This window comes from Pimephales promelas, chromosome 5 (genome assembly GCF_988280905.1).
Source record: "Pimephales promelas chromosome 5, fPimPro1.hap1.1, whole genome shotgun sequence".
Classification (NCBI taxonomy): domain Eukaryota; kingdom Metazoa; phylum Chordata; class Actinopteri; order Cypriniformes; family Leuciscidae; genus Pimephales; species Pimephales promelas.
The window spans coordinates 19,900,554-19,926,112 of NC_142773.1; the positions used below are offsets into that span (position 1 = coordinate 19,900,554).

The 25,559-nt window shown below is 35.8% G+C and overlaps 1 protein-coding gene and 1 long non-coding RNA gene across 4 annotated transcripts in view; both read right to left on the reverse strand.

Moving 5' to 3' along the window:
- Positions 1-193: 193 nt before the first annotated feature.
- kcnab1b (potassium voltage-gated channel subfamily A regulatory beta subunit 1b) overlaps positions 194-25,559 on the reverse strand; it is a 51,012-nt gene continuing 25,646 nt past the window's right edge. Inside the window, exons 4-14 of one of the 2 annotated variants that reach the window (XM_039695107.2) lie at positions 23,500-23,579; positions 22,578-22,622; positions 22,408-22,452; positions 22,133-22,176; positions 19,388-19,474; positions 5,538-5,623; positions 3,869-3,989; positions 3,690-3,784; positions 3,138-3,258; positions 2,162-2,250; positions 194-1,279 (exon numbers count right to left, since the gene is read on the reverse strand). In XM_039695107.2, the coding sequence (XP_039551041.2) occupies positions 1,190-1,279; positions 2,162-2,250; positions 3,138-3,258; positions 3,690-3,784; positions 3,869-3,989; positions 5,538-5,623; positions 19,388-19,474; positions 22,133-22,176; positions 22,408-22,452; positions 22,578-22,622; positions 23,500-23,579 (903 nt within the window). In that variant the 3' untranslated portion in view covers positions 194-1,189. The remainder of the gene's footprint in view (positions 1,280-2,161; positions 2,251-3,137; positions 3,259-3,689; positions 3,785-3,868; positions 3,990-5,537; positions 5,624-19,387; positions 19,475-22,132; positions 22,177-22,407; positions 22,453-22,577; positions 22,623-23,499; positions 23,580-25,559) is intronic. The other variant, XM_039695106.2, reaches the window with a different exon arrangement.
- Positions 10,297-15,172, reverse strand: LOC148981420 (uncharacterized). Of its 2 annotated transcripts, none has more exons than XR_016168519.1 (5): positions 14,901-15,172; positions 11,554-11,672; positions 11,291-11,446; positions 10,844-10,943; positions 10,297-10,660 (listed from the first exon to the last, which is right to left on the reverse strand). It is a non-coding gene; the product is annotated as an uncharacterized LOC148981420 (long non-coding RNA). The 2 variants fall into 2 exon arrangements; XR_016168520.1 differs by lacking the exon at positions 14,901-15,172 and adding an exon at positions 11,983-12,060.

Below are 25,559 nucleotides of genomic sequence, written 5' to 3' on the forward strand. Positions count from 1 at the left end.
TGTTGTTCAGTATTTTCTTGTGACCTATTTCCTCCGTTCAGTTATGCCTTGTTCTGTAGCCCACACTTTTCAACCATGTTGTTTAGATTTCAGTCAACGTTTTGTAGTAATGTTCATAAACCAGCAATATAACTTCCCATTTGGTTACACAACTTCATTACTTCAAACATTCATTATTATATTGAATATTATTATATATTAAACACAACCTGGAGATGCACATTTTTATTTTGATGTTAAAAGCACTCTGCACAGCTCATTCATTAACAGCTTCATCATTTCCATGTTTGTAAACAGTTTGACTCATTTCATCACTCCTTGGACATTAACTAGTTGCTTACAGTTGTTGTGCAGTTTATCTCTCCGGCTTCAAGTAGCCTATGTACTGCTTAGCAGTTCAAAACTTACCAAAAACAGCAGCAAGCATTTGTCTTTAACAAGCGTTCATCAACTTTGTCACTGGAAAAGCATTTAAACAAACTAGTTTCTTTTATAATGTTCATTTAAAATGGAGAAATAAGAAATTATTGAACAGATTAGACATGACACAAATTGTAGGTATTACAGAGGGAACATACACAAACAGTCTAACAACGATGGATGGATGAACATTTTGGAGAACATTTAAACATCATAACAGTCCACTTTGCTGTTGATGGCTTTTTAATCCAACACATTTTTACTAATGCACACATCTTACACAGTTTAACTCCACATGCTGCTCTGCCATACATCACAGTTCTTTGCCATTACATTCTCAGTGCGATATGCAGTGCATTTTCTTTACTTTTTTTTTAAATAGACAGTAAGCAGGGCCTGTCATTCGTCCCTTTTCAGAATGAATATCCAGAGGTCAAGGGTCAAGACCAGGTTCACTTTGGCACATATGGGCGATGGACAGCTGTATGCAAAACCCCATGGATGAGGAAGTCCAGGAGCTTCTGTGCTTCACAGGCAGGTGTCTCTCCACAGAGATTTTAATGCAAGGTTGAGCTCAGGTTTAGGTCGAACAGAAGCATGCATAACACTTTAGCATTTCTACTGTAATGGTAACAATGGCTCTCTGCAGAAGAGGTTGACATAGACACACACAATGGTGGGAATCGAATCACACACTGTGGACACCCGCCGACACAATAGGGCTGGCACGGGATCCTGAGTCTCAAGGCTTACAGGTTCACAGAAAGGCCTAATGATGGTAGTCCTTCTTACTGTGTGGACGGTTACCCAGGACTTTGTCGATGTCCGAGGCCACTTGAGTAGTGATCTTTGCAAGAACCTGTCAATGAGAATGTGTTGTAGGCTAACTATTAAAAATGCAGGCAACAGAGTCAAAAGTTCAATGTCATTATTCACTTTAAATTAAAATTATTTCATCATTAATTATAAGGCAACCATTTGAGCTTATAAAACTTAAACCTTGTTTTTTTTTTGTTTTTTTTTAATGAGCGATCGTTTCGCTTGATAAGACCCTTATTCATCGTCTGAAATCGTTAAAAGCCCTTTCCAGTTTGCACTGAAACTGTCTTTTGAACCTTGAACCGTTTGGTTCCCATTGAAGTCCATTATATGGAGAAAAAAACTGGAATGCTTTCATCAAAAACCTTAATTTCTTTTCGACTGAAGAAAGAATGACATGGATATCTTGGATGACATGGGGGTGAGTAAATTATCAGCAAAAGTGTTTTGAATTATTCCAATTATTCCAAGTAGTCTCAATTTGTGGTTCTCAACCGTTTTGATTTCATTACCCATTGTCCACAACAAAATGTTTTCTAGTTGTTTCTGATTTACTACTTAAGAATTAAAAAAAAAAAAATTCTACCTAATAATTTTAAGATTTTCCTTTTCAGGTCATGATGATTAATTGTTTAATACTTGTTTTGTTTTCATTTTAAATCATATTGAGCCCCCCTTGGAAGTTTGATGTTCGCTAATTGAAAACCATTGGTCTAAATAGTTTCGCCAAGCTAGAAACCACGTAAAACCATCTTTTGTCTGAGGCTTTGGATCTTTCATTGCTGTGTGAAAGTTTGCCATTGCAAATAAAAATAGCATCAAGCAATATCCTGTTTTTGATGTTTTAAATGTAAATGAGAGCTGTAGAAGCTTATGTGTGACAGTGTATTTGACATGTTTTGAGAAATCATAAATTTCTTGCCTGTATCGCCCCCAGGTTTTCAGTGAGCTGTGCAGGGTTGGAGGTACCCAGGAGAACCGAACTCACTCCTTCATTACGGAGGCACCAGGCTATAGAGGAACACAGAAAATAGATGTATGAGGGAACTGTGGTTTGGTCATGCAGTATATGTATGAAAGTTTCAAGCCAGTGAATAAGTGGAATCTTGACCGGGTGCTGCAGCCAAAGGTGTGTTCATACAGGACTTTTCAACAGTAGCCTACTTTTATAACAAACTTTTTTTTTAAATTAAAATATTAATAAAAATACACAATAAAATTAAATTTAAAACAATTAATACAAACAATTTTTTTGAAAAGATATATATTACTCAATAAAAAATATAACAAAATTAAAATAATAATTAACATTTCACCAATTAAATCAATTGAAGAATTAGAATTAAGAATTTTACCCTCCAGAGGCTTCCAAAATGGACCAAAGCAAGCCAAGATTGTGTGTTTTTTGTTATTTTATTTATTTATTTATTTTTTTTTTTAAGGTATGTCATTTTAGTAGATTACAGCCATGTACTGTAAAGTGTTAGGAGTGACAACCACATTTGAGTACGGGATTGAATCCCCTGAATTGTTGTTTCGTGTGTGTGGGAACGGAACACGTCTCACTCCCGAAATTGCGATGATTGACAGTTCTGGCATCTCGAGAGTTTGGCATCCTCTATTTTTGACAAAAGTAATATTACAGAGGCCAAACACTCGCTATGTTCTGCAATTTTAACTAAACCACCATATAACAAAAACAAAAAAAAAATAATTCGGAAACAACCCAAAGTCTTGGTGATTTTAAGGCCATGTGGGTTATGTGCATAAAAGAAAATTCAGCCTTTTACTCATATCTGTACTGCATATGACAGTACAGTCTGAGTCACTCTGGCATTGATAATATGTGGCACACTGTGACAGTTGAAGTGAAAATGAGTGAAGTTCTTCAGACCAACCGATGGCAAGTTGTGTCAGGGTACAGCTGAGCCTCTCAGCAATGTGGGTCAATTCCTTAAGCTTCGCCTGCTGCTTTCTGCCATCCTCACTCAGAATCTTCTCCTTCAGCCACTGATACGGCTGCACGGAGAGAGAGGAAGTGAGACAAGCAAACCTTCCCTGACAGACCTACCACCCTCACCGCTGGATAGCCTACAAACTGAAGGTGTAATTTATTAACTATAGACCTTATGTAGCCACGCCCCTTTTCAGCACTGAGCTTTTTGAGTTCTGTCTTCCAGTTTGTATTTCCACAGCATGAGGTAAGATCTTACGGATTTATTAATGAGCTGCTCGTTTTAAAATTTTCCCGGTCTACTGACATTTGGAATGACATCGACTTTATAAATATTACAATGCTCATGATAACTTTCATTAACTCTAAAATAAGTCAATCCACTTTATCAGCAACAGCGATGCCATAGAAATATTCAGAGACAAGACAAATTTCTAAAGAATCACTCCTAAATCACTTCATCTGGCAGACTGTCCTGTTCAACTGATTAAAGTACCTTCAAAGAGGCTCTGGAAGATTCTGGGATGCCATTTTCATATTTTCCTGTGATGATGCCACAGGCCAGGGGAGACCAGGACACTACTCCAACACCTGCGGAACAAGACTACAATTTTAAGGCCATTTTGATGGGTGTTTATGTGTAAGTATTTATGTATAATATGCGTTTATTTTTACCAATCTTATGGTAAAGCTCTGGCAGTTGCATCTCCACTTTATCCCTCTGAAATAAATGATACTCGGCCTGTTCACACACAGGTGGAATCAGATTAAACTGCCTCGCTACAGAATACGCCTCCTACATGGAGAGAAAGATGTGACAAAAAATAAAAGACAATGATGTTAATACTGTTTAAAGGGGACATATTATGCCCTACTAAAGGGAACCTATTAAGCCCCAATTTTGATTTTGGGTCTACTAGAATAGTATTTTTATGCTTAAATGTTCAAAAAACACATTACTTTTTGACATATTTTACACTGTTGCAGCACTTCTCCTCCCAGTCTATCAGTAACGCTTTTAGTTCCGGTCTCTATGAAGCCCCTCCTTCCGAAAAGCGTAATGTGCTCTGATTGGCTGGACCAGTGTGTTGTGATTGGTCAACCGCTTTGAGTGTGTTTAGCGAAACGTCATGTCCCTTACCATAATCACAAGTTTCAACTATAGAGTTTCAACACACTACAAATGCAACTCAACCAGGCCTCGCCCCTTTTTTGAAAATGCCATGGTTGGGAATTATTTAAATGAGGAATTTTGTGAAGTGTACGTTCCCGGAAGAAAACTGAAGACTACATTTGAGGCATTTCACAGAGTAGGCCTATAGAAACAGTGCTTACTGTTACCTCCGTGAAGTTGGCACCCCATAAAATAAAACAAAAAGAATCCCAAAAACTGTGCAATTTGTTTGTGCTAATTTTTTACGCAAAAACGAAGAAATGGTGTTTGCGATATTGAACATTATTTTGTTTTTATTGTGGGATGTCACTCTTATTAAATATTCCAAAAAAGTCCCTCACTTAAAACACCCAAACAGTGCCCACACTGTCATAGAAAATCAAAAAATAAACAGAGCAACAACAAAAAAAAAAACATTCTTGATGAGAGATAATATTTATAAAATATGACAATATAAAATAATTTCATAATCAGTATTGACTTAAAGATGCAGTCCGTAACTTTTTTATGAGTGAGTACATAATGAAAAAAAACCCCTGTGTTTTCGTCTTATCAATCACTACTGTACACCTATAATCCGTGTTCGGGAAAGTTACTTTTAAAAGTAATGGATTACAATATTACGTAACTCGCCAAAAAAAGTAACTAATTGCATTACTTAGTAACTTTTTATGAAAAGCAATGCATTACATTACTTTTGCATTACTTTTTCTCATCATTGCTAAAAAAAAAAATGCTAAAAAATGCTATTTTTGCCAAATGTTAAGGCGGCTATCACATAAAAAGTGAAATGAATAAGCCTCAGGCTAAAGGAAATGCATATTTACTACTGTACAGTAGAGGGCGCCACTCAAACAAACCTTTCAGCAGCTGCTGTTCTGAATTAAAGAACAAAAGGAGACGAGGGAGTTCAACACTCTTATATCTAAATCTAATCTAAAGTCATATTTGCTTATTATGGTTGAGTTAGATCATTGAAGGTCAGCGGCAGAAGGTCGGCACCGCTGTGGAGCATCCCAGTACCTGTGTGACTCTAACAGGAGAAGTAGCTCCGGCCACAGTGTTCTTCCGCAAGTCGCTGTAGAGCGCCAAAAGTAACAGACTGCAGCTTTAAATATGCGGAGGAAGCATTAAGGAAAGAGTGCACCGAAGTTTGTCCTCTCCACTCACCATGATTTCCATAGCTGACCAGCGTGATGTGCCCCAGTACATGGACATACCGTGGTTAATAACATGCGTCATGGCTCTCACTATCTCTGAAAACACACATGACAAAAATATCAGCCAAGCTTTTGAAATAGTTTGCTCTAGATCCAGAGAAATCATTTGTCTGCTCACCATTAGATAGCGCTATACATCCTCTCCTTGTGCAGTAACTGGGTTTATTTTTTCATAATGTCATTTAAAACTATATGGGAATTCCCAGGATGCATGATTGCACTTATGTTTTAATAATTGATTTACAGGTCCAGGTGTAAATGTGTATTATTTGAATTATGTTTAGTAAAAGGATACTTTGCATTGTTACACAAATGCCCAGAACACTACAAAGGATATAATGGTGGTACATTAGGAACTGAAAAGGACACCACACATTTTTATTTAATGAAAATTATTCTGCAGCATTATAGATAATATCTATTATGTTTACATTAAGGGGACCCTGAATTGCACAATACAATTTATTGTACTCTTAGTACAGTCCTGCCAGTCCTAACAGTCCTAAAGTATAGCATAGCATCCTAAAATTCAGAAAAGTCCAGTTCAAATTGCTTTCAGCGCTACTTTCTTTGCTGTGTACGCATTATTGTCTGATTTATTCCTTAAGTGAACTGGGTCCTAAACGCATATGGTAATAGACCACCATCAGAGAATCACAAATGGGCATCAAAATACTCACATCTCATAGTACTTTTTTATCCATTTTACTGGATGAGTTAATAAGGATTTTGGTCCGCATGATGGTCTTTAAGAGGAGATGGGGCATATTGAACTTTTAACACACTAAGGAAGGCTCAGTGTTAGCACATTTGTGTTTTATATCATCTGGAGCTAAATAAAGAGGAACTTAACTATCCGTCTGTGTGCAGACCATCATTCCTTTTTTATAGCTTACACTAAAAAAACAACAACAACTAAATAGGCCAAGCCATAAATGGCAAAATATTTAGTGGTCTTATAATGGTCTTTATCTATTTTAATCACAAATCACTGGAAAACAAGGAAATTAGCAAGAATTGCACAAACACTGTAGATTGCATGGATTATCCCCTTTGTCTCCTATAAATGTTTAAGCCATGGGTAAACTTGCAGACAGCTTTTTACAGAAAGAAGAGTGAGTGTTGTTCCAATGTTGATGGCTTCAAACAGTTCATGAGTAGCTAAAAAATGTCTCCCAGTTGTTCGTAGAATTTAAAGTAAGAGCAAAAATTCACTATATGGTTCGAATCTGGACTCTGACCAGAAACATGATTTGTTCTCAAGCCACTTCTTGGCTGTCTTTGTAGTTTGGGTAGGAGCATTGTTGGAAAATAACATCTGATCATTCCTCTTTAGATGACAACATTTCATTTGTGGGAAGCAAGCCATTTTGTAATATTTTGTAAGACTTTCGCAGGGAAGCAGCTCACCAATACCAGGAGATAAAATGACTCCGCTCCTCAATGCTTCACTGTAGCAGAGAGGAATTTATTGTTATATTTCTCACCAGATTTTCGAAGACACCGCTCTAGAGTATCACCATGCAACTCTTGTTGTTTCATTGTGATTCATCACTCCTCGCAACTCTGCTGAACCCTTTGGAATCAAACTTCCCATATTCTGCCAAATAATTCATTCGGTTTTTGATGTTTTTCTGAGGCTTCCTATATGTGTAGCCTAAGTTTTTGTTCATATGTAACATAAGATTTTTGTAGGCCTACATTTTGATAATTGCGGAGAAGCATGTATTGACAACATCTAAAATTTACACATGCACAATTTAGAAGTGTAAAATTTTCATAATAAATACATTTTAATAGGTATATTTACTATTATTGACTGAATCTTATTCATTTATTTTAAATTTAGATAAAATGATGTACATTTTTTTAAATGAGTTCAATTCCACACAAGAAATCGCACAGGATAATGAAAATGTTCATCATACCAAATGAATGTGAAATTAGGTAGGTGTTAAATAAATGTGATGGTTTTTAATGTTTTTAATTAATCTATGAATTCAATAGGCTTATTGTAAATATAACAAAAATTTATGTAAACATCAAGTTGTTCATACATAAATTTGATAATGAACTACATACACTTCAGTGTCAACATGTGAAAATGTACGATACTTTTCCAAAGTTTGAGGTCAGGTAAGAAATAAATGGGATCAATGCAGAAATGTATACTGTAGATTTTTATGTTACAAAAATGTATATTTCAAATTAATGCTGTTCTTAAAACTTTCCTGAAAAATATGCCACGGTTTCCCCAAAAATATTACAACCACACGTTATGATCAAATATACAATTTGTAGTGAGATCATATATAATGTTAAATAGAAATATCATGTATAATACCCACAGTCTTTGTTTTTCGTCATTGGAAACGATTTCAGTGTGTATGACAGAGCAAAAAAAGAAGCGTGAAGTTCGCACATTAAAAATAGCTGCTCCAAATTCATTTATTAATAGCACAACGTTTCGACCCTCAGGTCTTCATCAGGCATCAGTGTTTTTGATTATATTTGACAGAGCGTCACTCTGCAGCTAACAGGAACACCATTTGCCCTGAAATCCTCAAGGCACTATCCCGTTCTACGCCATTACCAGCGGAGCCCTTTTACTCTTCAGCGGTGCTTTATAGCTTTTGGACAAGAACAGCGAGTACAAGAATTGCTCAAAAACCTCCGTCATTGAGTCAATAAAGCTGCTTTATCGCTTCATCTTTCAGATTTTCATATGCAAAGAGCTGCTTTTCTCTGTCTCATCAGTGTTTTGACTCAAGGCGCTTCGCTGTGGCCATTACTCTGCGTCCTCTGAGTCTGCGTTTCATCTTCACATGCCACCAGCGAATGATGTCTGTGGGGAGCTCTTTGTCTGTGTACCAGGGCTGCCCTAGTCTCATCAAATGCCACGCCTGAGGACCAACATTTTGTTCACTGACTGTCAGAAGTTCTGCAGAAAAATTGGAACACGCTTGTTAAATCTGGCAGGCTCTAATCTGATTGGCTGGCATTAATCAGTCCACCTAGTATATATACTATATAGGTGATTGGTGGCGCTAACAGCGTACACCATCTTTTTGCTGCTGGTAGAGAAACCCATTTTCTTTATTTTACACAGTTTATAACAGTTTGTGTGTCTTCTGGTGCTATGCAACATTCTTCTTCTCAGTGGTCAAAGACGATCAATAGTGGGTTGCGCCACCTAGTGTACTGGAGTGAATTAGCCAAAGGCGAACAATCGTTTTGCGCTTGGTGTGAAAGTACTGTTAGCTTCGCTTAATCGACGCTGGTCGCTCAATGCTTTTCTTGTCTAAGTGGGCAGGTCATAGTCCAATGTGGACCAATCCTGTAAGACCAGGGCAGCTAAATAGAGCATCACAGTCCCGCCCACAGCCCGAGAGAGCGTTGGTGCCGGAAGTAAATTTCCCATTCATTTCTCCCATTGACATTTTGTAAAATCCATATCTAAGGAGTATTAGAGCATGTCTGAGGATAACCAGCTACGGCTGAACTCATAAGCACAACGTATCATTTCGAGTGAAAAAACGAAGAGAAAATCCAAAAAAGGGTAGGCTACAAGCCTGTATACTTCTTTTCATTTCCGAGCAAAGGAACTCCTCCAGTCACTAAAGTCGACTGAAAAGTCGGCTGTGGCAACTGCACATCAAATGGCGCGGACGCCCCGGTGCGACCTGAGGTGCGACCAATGAACTAGCCCTACGTCATTACACGATCTTCAGTCTTCACGTAACTTCGCGGGGTTTCAGACACGTGACACGACTTCCACCAATCAGATGCATCACTGTGGGATTGTGGGAATGGGATTGTTCAGGATTGTGGGTAATGAAGTACTTATCCAATACATCGCGAATGAAAGGCATTTATCTTAAAACAAGGTTAGTGCCCCATGAACTTCTGGCGTTTATACAATCACTTAGTACAGCCGTAGCTGGTTTTAAGTCTACCATGCATGGTTACGTTTTTATGGCTTATATCTCAAATGTCAATGGAGAAATTGTATTGAATTTTTACTTCCGACACCGGCTGTGGGTGGGACTGTGATGCTCTATAGAGTGCCCAAGTTACGACGTCACTCTGTAGGCCAAAACGTGGAAGTGAGTTAGCATTTTAGCACTACCGGTTCCATCGCTCTAAACTTAAAGGGATACTCCACTTTTTTGGGAAATAGGCTCATGTTACCACTCCCCCAGAGTTAAACAGTTGAGTTTCACCGTTTTCAAATGCATTTGGCCGATATTCTGATATTTAGAAGAATATCAGTAACCAGACAGTTTCTGGTCTCATTGACTTCCATATAGGAAAAAATATATACTATGGAAGTCAATGAGACCAGAAACTTTCTGGTTACTGGCATTCTTCTAAATATCAGAAAATCGGCTGAATGGATTCGAAAACGGTAAAACTCAACAGTTTAACTCTGCACTGTAAAAACTAATCTATAGAATTTACCCAAAAAATGTGAGGTAACAATTTGCATCGACTTTGGTGGGGTACATTTAATCCATATTAGTGAGTATAAACTATCTGAAGTAAAAAGCTATTAAATACTTGCATAAATTGGGTAACAATTACCTCCATTTATCAACAGCTACTTACTCGTTAAAATTAGGTAAAAATTATCTATTCAAATCAAAGCTAATTACTTATTCAGAGAAGGTAAAATGTACCCCCCACAATAAAGACATTCACATGGTTCATCAGATCAATGTTTTTAATCCAAAAATTCATATGAAACACTCAAAATACAGTGCAGCACAATAACTTTACACAACATTTCAAGTAATGAACATGTTAACTCACTGGACTATCAAATGTTGTTTCAATAATGTTGGATAATAAAACATTGCTGTTTTAGGAGGAGGAGAGAGTAGAAAATGAAACTAGAAGCGAGGAGATCAGAGCAGTACTGGAAGAAGTCCAATCACATTTTGTTGTATCTAAACTCTGTGATTCCATTACTTGGTTTCCCTCGATCACAATAGACAAATCTGGATCCTCCTCAGCCATGACATTGTGCTTCACAATCACCTTCATGTATTTGTCTGTGTAGTCCTCACATTCCTACATGTAAAAAACAAACAAAAAGCATGCACATTTTTATTTAATGTAAGATGCTGTTTCAATATATTTCAGTTTATCTAAAAGGAGAGCAGAGGGGGAGTGGAAGGCAAAAGGAGAAGGTGGATACAAGAAGAGAGGAGGATCCTTTGAGTTAATCAAAAATCTGTTATGAATATGACATACCTGGTAGTAATGGAAAAGATCTTCTTGATTTTCACCAAGGTAGTCTTGTCTTTAATGAGGCAGCAGACAACAGCATCTCATGTTTCTCAATGTTCTGTGTCTGTAGGGAGATACAATTTAGTGATGTTAGAATGTTAGCGAAGTGGGGAGTGATTTACATATACTAAGACCGAATTACGGCCCTGCAACAGACTGGCGACCTATCCAGAATGAACACTGCCCCTTCACCTGATAAATGCTGGGTTGGCTCAAAAATCTTGTGACCCGAACGGACAAAGCAGTAAAGAAAATAGATGGATAAGACCGAATTCACACATTGATGTTAAAAGGTTTAAGTTGGTAAGGAGCTCAACTTTGTGCACAACAAATCAATTGTTTACAAATTACTTTAGTTTTAATTCACTCATATCAATAATTACATATTTGTGAAAAAATAAAATTACATACGTCATTTAAAGTGTCCAGCAGAGGACACATCTTGCAACCAGCTACTTCTCCTTTGGCGCGCATTAGCCGCAAAAGACCTCGTGAGTACTCATCAAGCTTCCGTGTGAATGTCTCCTCCAAGGAATATGTTGTGATGCGTCTAAACTCCTCCTTGATCTAGGAAGTTAAATGACCAAAATTTACATTTTAAATTAAAGACCAGCTCTCATAGTATTCACATGAATGTATACTAGTGGTAAGTAAAAATTACAAGAAATTCTCACCTGAGCTTCAGTGAATAATGCTGGCCACTTTAGAATAAACACACCCACAGAGGGGCTGAGGCTGACCACTTCAATTTCTTTGATCCGTTTTCACTTCTGTTGACACTGTAGGCTATCAACTGTAAATTAAAAAAAAGAAACATTTCAGGAAACATCCTATTAAAAAAAAAAAACATAAATCTAACAGCTATATATGGCAGGTGCATTCTGAGGGTTAGGTAGCATGTTAGCTTAGCACACATCAATACACTACAATTTATGAGATTATAAAACCATGTTTTTGCTCCAAAATTACTTTATAATGCATGTCGATTGCTTTAAATAACCTTCTGTGATCTGACTTGGCTTCGGATAAAAAAAACGGACATAAAATATTGTATTTTATAGTATTCTGGACTATCAAGATTATATCGATTAACATTAACTTACATTATAAATGTAATATATTATGAAGTTATCTGCATGGCTTGAAGAACACAAATAATGCGTCATCGTTGCAATCATGTTATCTGCAAGTATTCAGCGATCTTTGGAAACTTTGTTGTGGTTTCAGGTGTCACAGGTCATGTGGCTCTTCTTCGTGATGTATTATGTAGTAGCGTTAATTATGTGCACACGACGCCCGCCGGCTGCCAGTGTGTATTGAAAACACACTACATCCGAGGAGTATCCAGCGCTATGATTACATCGGCCCATTTTGGTGTATTCAATAAATATAATTCCTCTAACGTTATACAGAAATCTGACAGAAACCTATGATAATCAATAAATATTTCTCAGAATCTGCATATTTTTGAGCTGAAAGCACTTGTTTGGTCGAGCTCTGTCATGACGACGACAGAGGTATTTATGAATGGGAGCGGATGAATGACGCACATAATTCATATTAAAAACGCCATCGACTGTTTTTTATTGCATACTCCTGAAATTAATTAATATGGTCACTATAAGTTTCTCAGAAACAGTGGTCAAATACTGAAACCTGAGTCTTATATATGTTTAATAATGTATAATTTGTCAAGGTAATCACATTAAATCTGATAGTAACTTTGAAATCTGTGCCCAACGGCCGACCGTCTATGGCAAGCCGTTTTAACTTTTAATCATCCGCAGGATATGAATTCTTGATATCAACAATGCCATTTTTTGATGTCAAGAATTTAATTGTTGATATCAACAATTAAATTCTTGATATCAACAATTAAATTCTTGATATCAAAAAATGGCATTGTTGATATCAAGAATTGAATTGTTGATATCAATAATTTAATTGCTGATATCTGTAATTGTATTTTCACTAGTGAAATGTCACCATAGGCTGGCAAGCCGTTTTAGCTTTTATTCATTTCCAGGATATGAATTCTTGATATCAACAATTACATTCTTGATGTCAACAAATACATTTTTTGATATCAAGAATTACATTTTTGATATCAACAATTAAATTATTGATATCATCAATTCAATTCGTGATATCAACAATTACATTTTTGATATCAAGAATTCAATTGTTGATATCAAGAATTACATTTTTGATATCAAAAATGTAATTCTTGATATCAACAATTGAATTCTTGATATCAACAATTGTATTTTCACTAGTGAAATGTCCCCATAGGCTGCCATTCAAAACCAATTGTTGATATCAAGAATTGATTTCTTACTAGTTGAAATTCCAATTTCACATATCAGAAATACAATTATTACTAGTAACAACCTTTATTTATGATATCAATAATTCAATTGTTACTAGTTGAAATGTTATTCTTGATATCAACAATTGAATTGCTACTAGTAAAAATTTTCATTTTTGATATCAATAATTCAATTTTCACTAGTGATAGTGTTAATTTCTGATATCATGAATGTGATTGTTACTAGTAAGAAAGCCATTTTAGATATCTGAAATAATATTGATATCAGAAATAAATTTTCAGATATCAAAAAGTAACAATTTTACTAGTAACAATTGAATTGTTGATATCAAGAATAGACATTTCAACTAGTGACAATTTAATTATTGATATCAGGAATTCACATTTTTACTAGTAACAATGTAATTATTGATATCAAAAATGATATTTCTACTAGTTAAAAAAGAATTCTTGATATCAACAATTCATTTTGAATGGCAGCCTATGGTGACATTTCACTAGTGAAAATACAATTACAGATATCAGCAATTCAATTGTTGATATCAACAATTCAATTGTTGATATCAAGATTTGAATTGTTGATATCAAGAATTCAATTGTTCATATCAAGAATTCAATTTTTGATATCAACAATTAAATTCTTGATATCAAAAATTGGCATTGTTGATATCAAGAATTCATATCCTGGAAATGAATAAAAGCTAAAACGGCATAGGCTGCCATTCAAAATGAATTGTTGATATCAAGAATTGATTTTTTACTAGTAGAAATATCATTTTTTATATCAATAATTACATTGTTACTAGTAAAAATGTGAATTCCTGATATCAATAATTAAATTGTCACTAGTTGAAATGTTTATTCTTGATATCAACAATTCAATTGTTACTAGTAAAAATTACCATTTTTGATATCTGAAAATATATTTCTGATATCAATATTATTTCAGATATCTAAAATGGCTTTCTTACTAGTAACAATCACATTCATGATATCAGAAATTAACACTATCACTAGTGAAAATTGAATTATTGATATCAAAAATGAACATTGTTACTAGTAGCAATTCAATTGTTGATATCAGGAATAACATTTCAACTAGTAACAATTTAATTCTTGATATCAAAAATAAAGTTTTTTACTAGTAATAATTGTATTTCTGATATGTGAAACTGGAATTTCAACTAGTAAGAAATCAATTCTTGATATCAACAATTGGTTTTGAATGGCAGCCTATGGGGACATTTCACTAGTGAAAATACAATTGTTGATATCAAAAATGTAATTGTTGATATCAACAATTGAATTCTTGATATCAGAAATGTATTTGTTGATATCAAGAATGTAATTGTTGATATCAAGAATGTAATTGTTGATATCAAGAACATAATTGTTGATATCAATAATTTAATTGTTGATATCAACAATTAAATTCTTGATATCAAAAAATGTAATTGTTGATATCAACAATTGAATTCTTGATATCAAGAATTCATATCCTAGAAATGAATAAAAGCTAAAACGGCTTGCCATAACCGTCGGCTTGATGTGTTCCGCCATGGTGACGCCATCGACAGATTCAAACTTTAATTTCAAGTAATGACATGTTAAACAAACGAAAGCCCAATAAAAGCGAAGTGTAATGTCTCATAATTAAAAATATATATATGCACTCCTATGTTAATAGCTTACCTTCACTTCTGCTGTTCGATGGCAGCCAGAGAGAGGATCCAGCGTCGCCCACACTCACTCAAAAAGAAACCGCGGGCCTACGCATGCGCAATTTAAAGCAAAAAACTCACGTTTTGGGGGTATATTTTACTCCATTTTTCTATGTGATGATTCTTACTGTTGATGAATGGGTAGCATATGTAGAATTTACCCATTACTTTAGGATTCGTTGGCTGCCTGCAATAATCATGTACATTTTATATGGTTTCCACAGATTATATTTACCACTCGACAAAATCACTTTTTTCAGTGTGGGGGAGTGGTAAAATGAGCCTATTTCCAAAAAAAGTGGAGTATCCCTTTAAGTCTATGGGATTTTTAAATGGGTTTTTGCTGAATCGCCTGAAATAAGGTCTGTGGTGAACAAAGCCTCTAAAGATTTTCACATTTTGATCTATGACACACACAGTTATAACCATATTGTGTTTTTAAAAAAACTTTATATAGGCTTCAAAATGTATTGGATTAACTTGTAAAGATTATCTTGATAGACAAAACGCGTAAGGGTCACAACTCTTTGTTAAACACAGATCTAATTTTTTGCGATTTTCCAAAAGTCTATGGGGAAAATGCATATCCGCTATGCAATGCCGCTAGCTTCCGAGTTGTCCTACAAAGTGATGTCATCACTTTGGCACTCTATGCACAAATGTGAGAAACAAAAGAACTTATGAGAAGGAAAATAAGGCAAGAGAAGGTGAAAAAAAGATTCAAAAAACAAAACAAAAAAACAGGAGAAGCCAAATTTACCTCAGTAGCCTATAAGATGAAAATGAAAGCCCACACCCACTCGCTCATTACGAACTCTGCACGAGTGAAAAGAAATGTGTGTGGGTGAGAATGGAGGAGAAAAAGCGAAGTGAACGTCAGCTAAGCACAATAATACATGTGCTCAAGAAAAGAGAGAGCAAGACAAAAACAAGGAAACCAGAGGCACATGCCAGTGAGAACAAAAATGAATGGTTCTTCAGAAAACAGCTTCTTCTAACTAGAGACTGTGAACTCTTGGTCAATTCTGCTGGATCTCATAGAACATCCCAACATTAGAGCCTTGAAGCATTAATCTCATGTGAATGTCTGGGGTTTGTGCAGTGCGTAGGCTGAAGTGTGCATGTGTAGATGCGTCATGCACAAGTGTCCCATCCGATTTTTGAGGCAAGTGGATTTTGATTGCAATTTTTCCCAATAAATCATGCTGTTGAGTGCTTGTTAGGGAAAAGAAAATGTAGGGGGGGGGGGGGGGTCCTTTTACATTCATTTAGTCAGTTTGAATGTAACAAAAATACATCACAGCCTTTCAAGCTCACTCACACAGCTTGGTTAATATAAAAAACAAAACAAAAAAACAGTATTAGTTCAGGTTTAAAACATACACCACCATTCAAAAGTTTATACGATTTTTAAATAGTTTTTACAATTTGAAATATGGGTTACACTTTACAATTACAATAAAGTATCATTAATGTAACTAACATGAACTAACAATAAGCAATACGTTTATTACTGTATTTGTTCATCTTTGATACTTAAAAAAATGGCGTTGGTCATGTTAGCTCAGTTTATTAACTAATGTTAACAAATACAACTTTTGATTTTAATAATGTATTAGTAAATGTTGAGATTAAGAAACTGGAAGAAAGGGCAACTCTACGAAAACAAAGGAAACTAACATCTGAACTAAATCCCCATTCGAGAGATGACTTGAGTTGATCACCTCCCAATTTACAATTCTCTCCCTTCCCCATCTTGTCACTCTTTCATGCTGAGATCCCCAGAAATTCAGCTAAAAATCTGTGTGTGTGTGTGTGTGTGTGTGTGACACAGAAAGACAGTGGTAGTGGTGTATGATTTTGATTTGTGGCATTAATATCTCTATGTGGACGATTCAAGCACAAACAGGTCATTTGAGGTTTGTAGAAACATGTCAGTTGGTGCTAGTCACAATATCAGATGAACACTAATAAACACAGATGTGTGTTTGGTGTTTATAAAAAAGGCAACAAATATTACAGATCGTGAGTGCATTATTGAGTAATGCTGTTCATTAAATGACAGAGGACTATGTGTGGTATCCAATAGTGCTTTAATAATTTATGCTCTAACAGTATATTACATATTTTCTAATTATTACAGAAAATTTCAAATGGCACTTAGAGGCTTTTGCATCTGAACTTTTCAATTGTTTCCCCTAGTTTGTAAAAAGCAAACAAAAATCCCATTTAAACTAATGCATTGAAAACTAAAGTCTGAGCACCAAATTAAATCTTGATGACCTCATCTTTGTGCATGCATGTATATATGTTGGCCTATGTGTGTGTGTGTGTGTGTGTGTGTGTTTTAACATTCCTTGAAGCCCATATACGTACAGAATAACAATATATCTGCTCTAGCATCACATTGATGATCTTTAGTAACAACATGTGCCAAAAACTTAAACAACTCTCCAGGGAGACCACGGATAGTATGTGTTCTCAGTTCAGTTCCAAAATGTTCTTTTATTAAAATACCCCATTTTCTTCCCACGAGGATTCAACTGTATGTGCCAAGAACAGACTGCACATCAATTTGGATTAAAAGCATTCCAGACTTGATGGTAAAATGATGATTAAACGTTTTACTTTGATAGATCTTCCTCTATTCCTCACCGTAAACTGCAGCAGTGCCTCTTAAAGCTCTGATATAGAGTCCTCTTGAGATTATCCTCACACTGTAGGAAATCTATGCAGTGCTTTCTGGCTTGTAACCCTGATGTAAAATGTGTTTACGTGTTGATAAGACTCGCTCATGCAGACAAAAATCCTAAAGCAGTCCAACGGCAGAAATCAGTTGGTTTACTAACAAATTTGTCTAAGTTAGCTAAATCTGACTAAATAAAATAAGATTTTTTATTTCTAAAAATGTAAAAGCCTCACACAAAAGCAATCCAAAGAGGTATGTTCTCATTAGATTGCAAGTAAACATGAGTATGTGCTTGTATGTGTACAAATGTCAGAAGAAAAGTTTAGAGTTTGGAGACACAGTAGGGAAAGAGCAGTTTAAAAATACACTATCTACCCCATGGGCAACTCAGTGTATAATCCCCCTAGAGAGAGAGAGAGAGTCAAAGAGAGAAAGACAGACTTGAGTGTGTAAGAATCAGACTTCCTAAGCACTGCAGTGCCACAGAAATTGAAAGAGAGTGAGAGATTGGTTAGATTGGGATTATGATAACATATGGGGGAAAAAATGGCCTCGAGATGTATGGAAATAGCTTACATACTGTTTTACACACACACACTCACACTTGGTGCACCTTTCATGAGGTCATCCATGGGCGAAATGGTTTTTATACTGTACAAACTGTATTTTCTATTTCCTTACTCTAACCCTACCTCTAAGTCTACCCATCACAGAAAACTGTAATACCAGTGTAATATGCTATTACATTATTATGATATCATACATATTTTAGTCCTCATAAATCATATAAACAAGCACACACACAAACACACTAAGTAGGCCGATTCCCACCAAGAATGATTCAGCTTTGCCATCACAATAATAAAATACATAGATAACAATTGTTATATTTCACAATATTGTCCTACTGTTTTTACTGTATTTTTGATTAAATAAATGTAGCCTTGGTGAGAATAAGAGACTTCTTTTCTGACTCCAAACTATTGAATAGTAGTGTGCACTTAAAGGTGCGGTAAGCAATTTCTGAGCACAACACACTTGTAACCAATCATAAGTAAGGGGCGTGTCCACTCCTGATGGGGGAGGAGAGAGAGTGAGGATGAAAGAGAGAAGGCTGAGAGACATCATGATTTCATGATTTCACGCAGGCGGCTGCGTGTAATGTTAGCTATGGTAACCGGACAGTTTTGAGTGTCATTGTTTGTTTGGAAACAGCTGTGCTGTTGGTGACTAACAACCGACTCTTGCTTGTATAGTGTACTGTAAGTACATTTTTTTTGTTTTTCCTTGTCGTTCATCTTCGCTTTATTTTTCACGAAGCATTATTTTGCTTCGCTTCAGCTATGGTAAAGACATCCACGTTCATTTTGAGGGCGGATCAATGAAGCGAGGGGTCTGTTTGTTTTTGGGTTGATTTTAAATATTTTTAAATGTTTCTCAGAAATTACTTACTGCACCTTAAAACAGTGTCCTAGCAAAACCTCAAGGGGGCGCTAGAGTTATCTTCAAAAGTCTATGCCGTATTTTTATTCAGGTAACTATGTGATATTTAAAAAAAAATCAACTTTAACTAATTTTCTCACCAAGACTGTTACTCCACCATGACAGTAAAGAGAAAACCTGCCTAAGCCCACCATAGCTGCTCTTGCGACAATGCCAAATACATTGCTTTATGAATTACTTCAAACATATTTCAGAATGCAATGATGCTCAAAAGTGAGCTAGCAAAACTATCTGTGTAGGGACTTAGAGGCCCAAGCCTCACTTACCCTCCATAGGTGTGTTGCTGTCAGGGCGATTGGCGAAAACCACATCCACATATTCCAGCTGTAACCTCTGCAAAGAACCCCTCAGACCTAGAGAGAGAGAACGCGTAAGAGAATTTCAATGCTTTGTTGAAGTGAGAGATTGATTTGTGAAACCAAACTGCACCCGAAATCATTATACAATGTCCTGGGGAATGATCAGTGTTCGATCAGAAAGACATTCATCAAAAAATTACACACAAAACTATTGTATGGCTTCAGATCATTTGGGATAATGCCTTAGTTTTATGGACCACATCTATAAAGCACATCAATGTTTGTTTGTGTACGTATATTTATAGACTAGGGTTAGATCAGTGACCATTTTGGTATCGTCCAATATTAGGTTTAAAATGATCCAGATTATTATATAACTTTGAACACTATTTTGAACACAACCCTAACAGATGTATAATATTGAGCATTATATTAGTTATCAGTCATAAAAATATTGCATATTTATTGGTATAAAATTCAGGAACACAAAAATAATAATCATAAGTCAATCATATCGACCAGAATATATCGTTTCATTCTTATTTACAGACCAGTGGCCCTAATAGAACACATCAGGCACACTTAAAATTAATGTTACACAACACCATAAACAATACATTACTATTACCAAAGGTTTGAGGTCAGTAAGATTTCCTTATGTTTTTGATGCTTACTTAGGCTGCATTTATTAATAAACTCAACAATATTATGAATTAGTATTACAATTTAAAATAACTGTTTTATTTTCTAATGTATTATATTAAAATGCCATTTATTATTTTTCAGCATCATTACTACAACATTTTTTGGTTTAAAAATATTCTACCGGGATTTTTTTTTTCTTTTCGGATACTTAATGAATATAGAGTCAAATGGAACAGTGTTTATTTGAGGTAGAAATCTGTTGTATTTATAAATGTCCTTATTGTCACTTTTGATCATTTTATAAATTTCTTAAAAAAGAAACATCTTATCTCTTGCCTTTGCATTTAGAACCTCACAAACATCTGTTCTGTCAAATGTTTTGCATGAAAAGTGTTCTTGACCTGTTTTTCTTTAAATAAATGCAACTTGGTTTGACATTTAATGCAATGACAAGCTTTTCTGAGGGCTGTTTAAGTGTCCAAATACTTATTGGGGTCACTCTATCTCCGAACACATTTATCCTTCGTTCCATTTGAGCTTTTCTTTTAAATATAATTGTATTATTTTATACACCTACGTATGTGTAAGTACTGTGAAAGTGAAGCATTGGCAAAACTATGATGCTTTACAGTCATGCCAATAAATCTTGGCTGAGAGAGAAAGAGAGAGAGCAAACACCAGGTGTGCTGAAACAAAGTCAGAGAGCTTTCAGGTGATCAGACGCCGACGTGATTACTCTGCCATACTGAAATTAATCTGACAGATAAACTGCACACTAATTCATCACAAAAACACTGTACCAGCCAATCTCAGAATCATGAATCTGCCCCTTGCTCACCGAGTGCGCCCTCGCATCCGCCACGGCTATCATCAGTCACAATTTTCTGGGTTTGTGGATGAGATATTCTTAGCAGCAAGCTTTTTAAAGGATAAACAGACGGTCCTTTTTAGCCCACAAACAATGTCATACAAACACGAGCTAACAAGGACAAGAGAGAGAGAGAGAGAGAGAGAGAGAGAGAGAGAGAGAGAGAGAGAGAGAGAGAGAGAGAGAGAGAGAGAGAGAGAGAGAGAGAGAGAGAGAGAGAGAGAGAGAGAGAGAGAGAGAGAGAGAGAGAGAGAGAGAGAGAGAGAGAGAGAGAGAGAGAGAGAGAGAGAGAGAGAGAGAGACGAGCCAGAAAGGAAAACTACACACAAGCTAGAGTGGTAAACTCTATGCAAATGATTCAATTAGTTTCATGAAATACAAACTGTGAGGTTTCGCAATCAGAAAGTGATACAGAAATGACATTATAGATATTAAACTATAAAATCAGTGGTCTGCATCCGTCTCATAGTAATACAGTAATAGAGCAGAGATAAATGAGAATATTATTCCATGTAGATTTGCACTCTTAATCAGGCACTCAAATAAAGCTTACAATCTCAAACACTTCCCATAATTACATGCTGTCGATTATGAGAATACCACATAAGGCCTATGGTAAAATTAAAATTAAATTACGAAATAAATGAAAAGCTTTTAAAGGTGACAAACTGCAGCTAAATCTGTATGTGATCACGGGAGTAAGAAAAACATAAACAAAGAAACAAATAAATAAGTCTTACTCTTCTAATTTAAATGTATCTTGTTTTAAAGATTACAGTTTAGGCATTTTACTGGAAAACAAGACAATCATATGATTATAAAAATTATATTTGAAAGTGTACGTGAATGGTTTCTATACATACTGTGTTTAAATCATTCCATTGGTTTGCATGTGCTCTCTGTATTAAATCAAATCTACATTTATCGAGAGACAGAGAGAGAGAGATAATATATATATATATATATATATATATATATATATATATATATATAGAGAGAGAGAGAGAGAGAGAGAGAATCTCACACTGTTTAAGAATGAATGTTAGTGTGGGTGCTGAGCTTTTATTAGGAACAACACCACACACTGCAGCGAAGGAGAAAAAAATCAATAAAGGAGGAGGCAATGAAAAAGAAAAGAAGAAAAAAGGTTCAGGTCAATTACAAACAACAGGGGGATTAGAAGAAAGAAGAATATCTACCTTCAATAATGTGCTTCCTCGAGAGCCCACGCTCTGTCTCTGCCCTAGAGAGAGAGAGAGAGAGAGAGAGAGAGAGAGAGAGAGAGAGAGAGAGAGAGAGAGAAAGAAAGAAAGAAAGAAAGAAAGAAAGAAAGAAAGAAAGAAAGAAAGAAAGAAAGACAGAAAAATGCCTAAATTTTAAGGAGAAAATAAGAGTATAGTTACTACTAATAAAATGAATAGAGTAGACGGACGGACGGACTATAGATGGATGGATCCACTACAATAATACTTACTTTCCTCCCCAGTACAGTTTAGTAGTGATGACCAGACTGGATCTCCTGTACACACACAGACAGATTATGGATTATGTGTAAAGTGATTATGTTTTATACATTTCTCAACTAAATTGATCAGTGGGGATCTCCTTTAAATAAATATATTTATAGAAAACTAAGATAAATACCTCCAACACTTCTTCTTGATAATGTTTCCTAGGATGATTTCAGCCCTGTGAAGAAAGACACATTTTGAGTACTTTGCAATAATATTTCAAAGAAAGTTACTGTCATTCGTTTCAGGGCAAACACACCTCCTTTGTATACTTAACCATTAACCGAAGCGTCTCATTAGACGTTAAAGGGTGCCATGTGCGTTGGATATTTACGCTTTTGCAAAAGCGTCCTATATGGCGCTTTGGGATGAGAACGCGTTGGCAGTTTCATTACCGAATTTGCAACTATCACAAACGTCAGCGCTATTTGCCTCAACACAGATAATGTTGAGTTATGGTTACTGTCCGGGGAAATCCGTAGGAAATTTAAAGCTTATTCGAAATGAATGTAAGTGTACTTTTATAGTGATTATGGCAACAGTCATTTATCAAATGATGCTCAAAAGCATTACTATCAGGCACATATCCAGACTTTTGCCATTTTAAAGGTGTACAGATACATATTGTTCATAGTTTGTTGCATCCTGCACTGCTTAACAGGCCTGCAAAATTGCCCCATGTAAATTGCATTCAATACTAAATTTGTGGCAGTTTGCATCACACCCTGAATGCATAATTCCTTTAGTGAATTTGATGCATCAAAGCATTAATGCAGAAAATATGTACAGAAATGATGCTATCAGTGGGCGAATTTCAATCATAGAGAATTCCCTTCTGCATCTCCTAACAGGTTTAGATAAACAGCCGGCAAGATAGAAGTTTGGATATGAACTTTACAGGCTGGACTATGTGCTGAATCCCAATTCCCATACTATCCATTAAATAGGTTATGTAGTATGCAATATTTAGAATAGTTAGATGGTATGAAACGGTAATAAAGGTGTCCAGATGAATTCAGCCATTAATTTTGCTGTAAGTCAAAGGCCAAACTCACTTCCCAGCTGAGTAGACCTCTGCAGTGTCAAAGAGGTTGACCCCGTTTTCATAGGCTATAGTCATCAGCTGCTCTGCTACCTGCAAAACACACACACACATGCACGCACACACACACACAATCCCCATCAAGCTCTCAGCTGCACTCAATCATCAATGAAGAGAGCTTAGAATCCTCTTCACATGACTCACTGCCATGTGAAGCACTTTTATAACGTTCATGCCCCTTGCACTTAACCGAATTCAGGGCTGAGTTGATTTATTTTTGTTGTTGTTGTTGTTGTTTTTTTTACATATTGTGTTAAACCTAGAATATCTTTGCCACTTTTATTCATATTAACAGTGCAGTTAGGATAGGCAATCATGGAGAGAGAGGAGCAGAACAGGATCACAAAATGTATGTTACTGTATTCTAAAGGAGCCATTTATCTTTGTAATCTTTCATCAAAATGCAATAGCTTGCTCTGTCCCTGAAAGATTTTCCTCTTCAGCTGATTTCACCGAGCACTGTTATTCTTTAACCCCTCCCTTCCAAGCACTCGCCTCTATCCTGGCATTTAATGCTGCTTGTCACTATGTATAGGAATAACAGCATCTGACAGTTCATTCTGTTCACCACACATTGTTTGTCTCATAATTCTGAAAAAATAATACATGTCTTTACGGATAGATTTTCAGGCAGATGAACAGAGTGGCACTCATGTGCATATTAACACAAGATTATTATTATGCAATGGATGCTTGGTTAATATATCCTTTAAAAATTGTGCTCATCATTTTATAAATACTAACAGTCCTGAGGTAGGGTGATAAATTAAACTGCATTGCAATGTCACAAATGAAGAGTTCAGATGCAAAAGCCTCTAAATGCCATTTGAAATTTTCTTCTTTAATGATGATTTTTATCAAGCTTGTATATTTAAGTTCAGTGATTTCACTTAAATTGCGATGATAATTACCTATTAATTGTTATTTAAGTGAAATTACTGAACTTAAATGTAAACGTTTGATAAAAATCATCATTAAAGAAGAAAATTTCAAATGGCATTTAGAGGCTTTTGCATCTGAACTCTTCAAATATCTTCAATATTTCAGAGCACAAGCTATTAAACACACAAGTCATCATTACTAATTTGAAACGATTGTGATTTTGCGATCCATTGCACAGTTTTTTCATTGTTGTTCTTTGTAAACAGTTTCTAGATGGACGTGTCTTTTGCAGCGTCTTGCGCATGGCAAAAAAAACTAAAAATCAAAAAACAAAACAAAAAAACAATCAGAGTCTCATCTTCCATTCCCTTTAAAGGCAGTTGTGCTCACGCCATGGCGGATTACTATTTGCATGGTGGAATTTGCAAGCGGAAAACAGGACAAGTCGGATTCCACCCTTTCTTTATGTACACGTACAATAATGATCTGAGGAATTTCAATGGACACTGTCGTGAAACGACGTCACACTCTGCAGCATCTTTTTTCATAAACAGGAATTCAACATAACAAAAAGTAATACAATCAAAATGTAAAAACATACAATCTACTTGACTTTACTGCAAAAATATGGGTCCTTTTTCATACAGCCAGTGGTCATGCATGCAATGACATATCGATCAGAGTTTTATCTTCTGATGAAAGAACCGTTGAAATGGTGGTTAAAACCTCTGCAATCTCTACAATCCATCAGTCTCTCTCTCTCTCTTTCTGTATTTGATGGAGATCTGTCAGCCAGCATGAGTGACAGTGATTCGTTCTGTCGGCGTAGTTGTATATTAGCAGGCCGATAAGGCAAAACCGTCTGTTCAACTGTTGATGAGATGACTTATGACATGTGGAGAAGGGGACCGAACTGGGACGTTCGCATCTCGCTTAATTTGATTGGACAAGAGGGATGACTGGACAAAAGAGGAGACTCCGCCTCTGGGGAGAGACAGGCTTGTCGTGAAAGTTGTTGCCACAGGGACTTTTATTATGCAAGAACTGCTAGTATTTATGTGCATTTGCCTTGGGTGAGTGTCAGAAAGGGACACTGGCAGAATGATGTTATTATTTGAATAATGAGGAAGA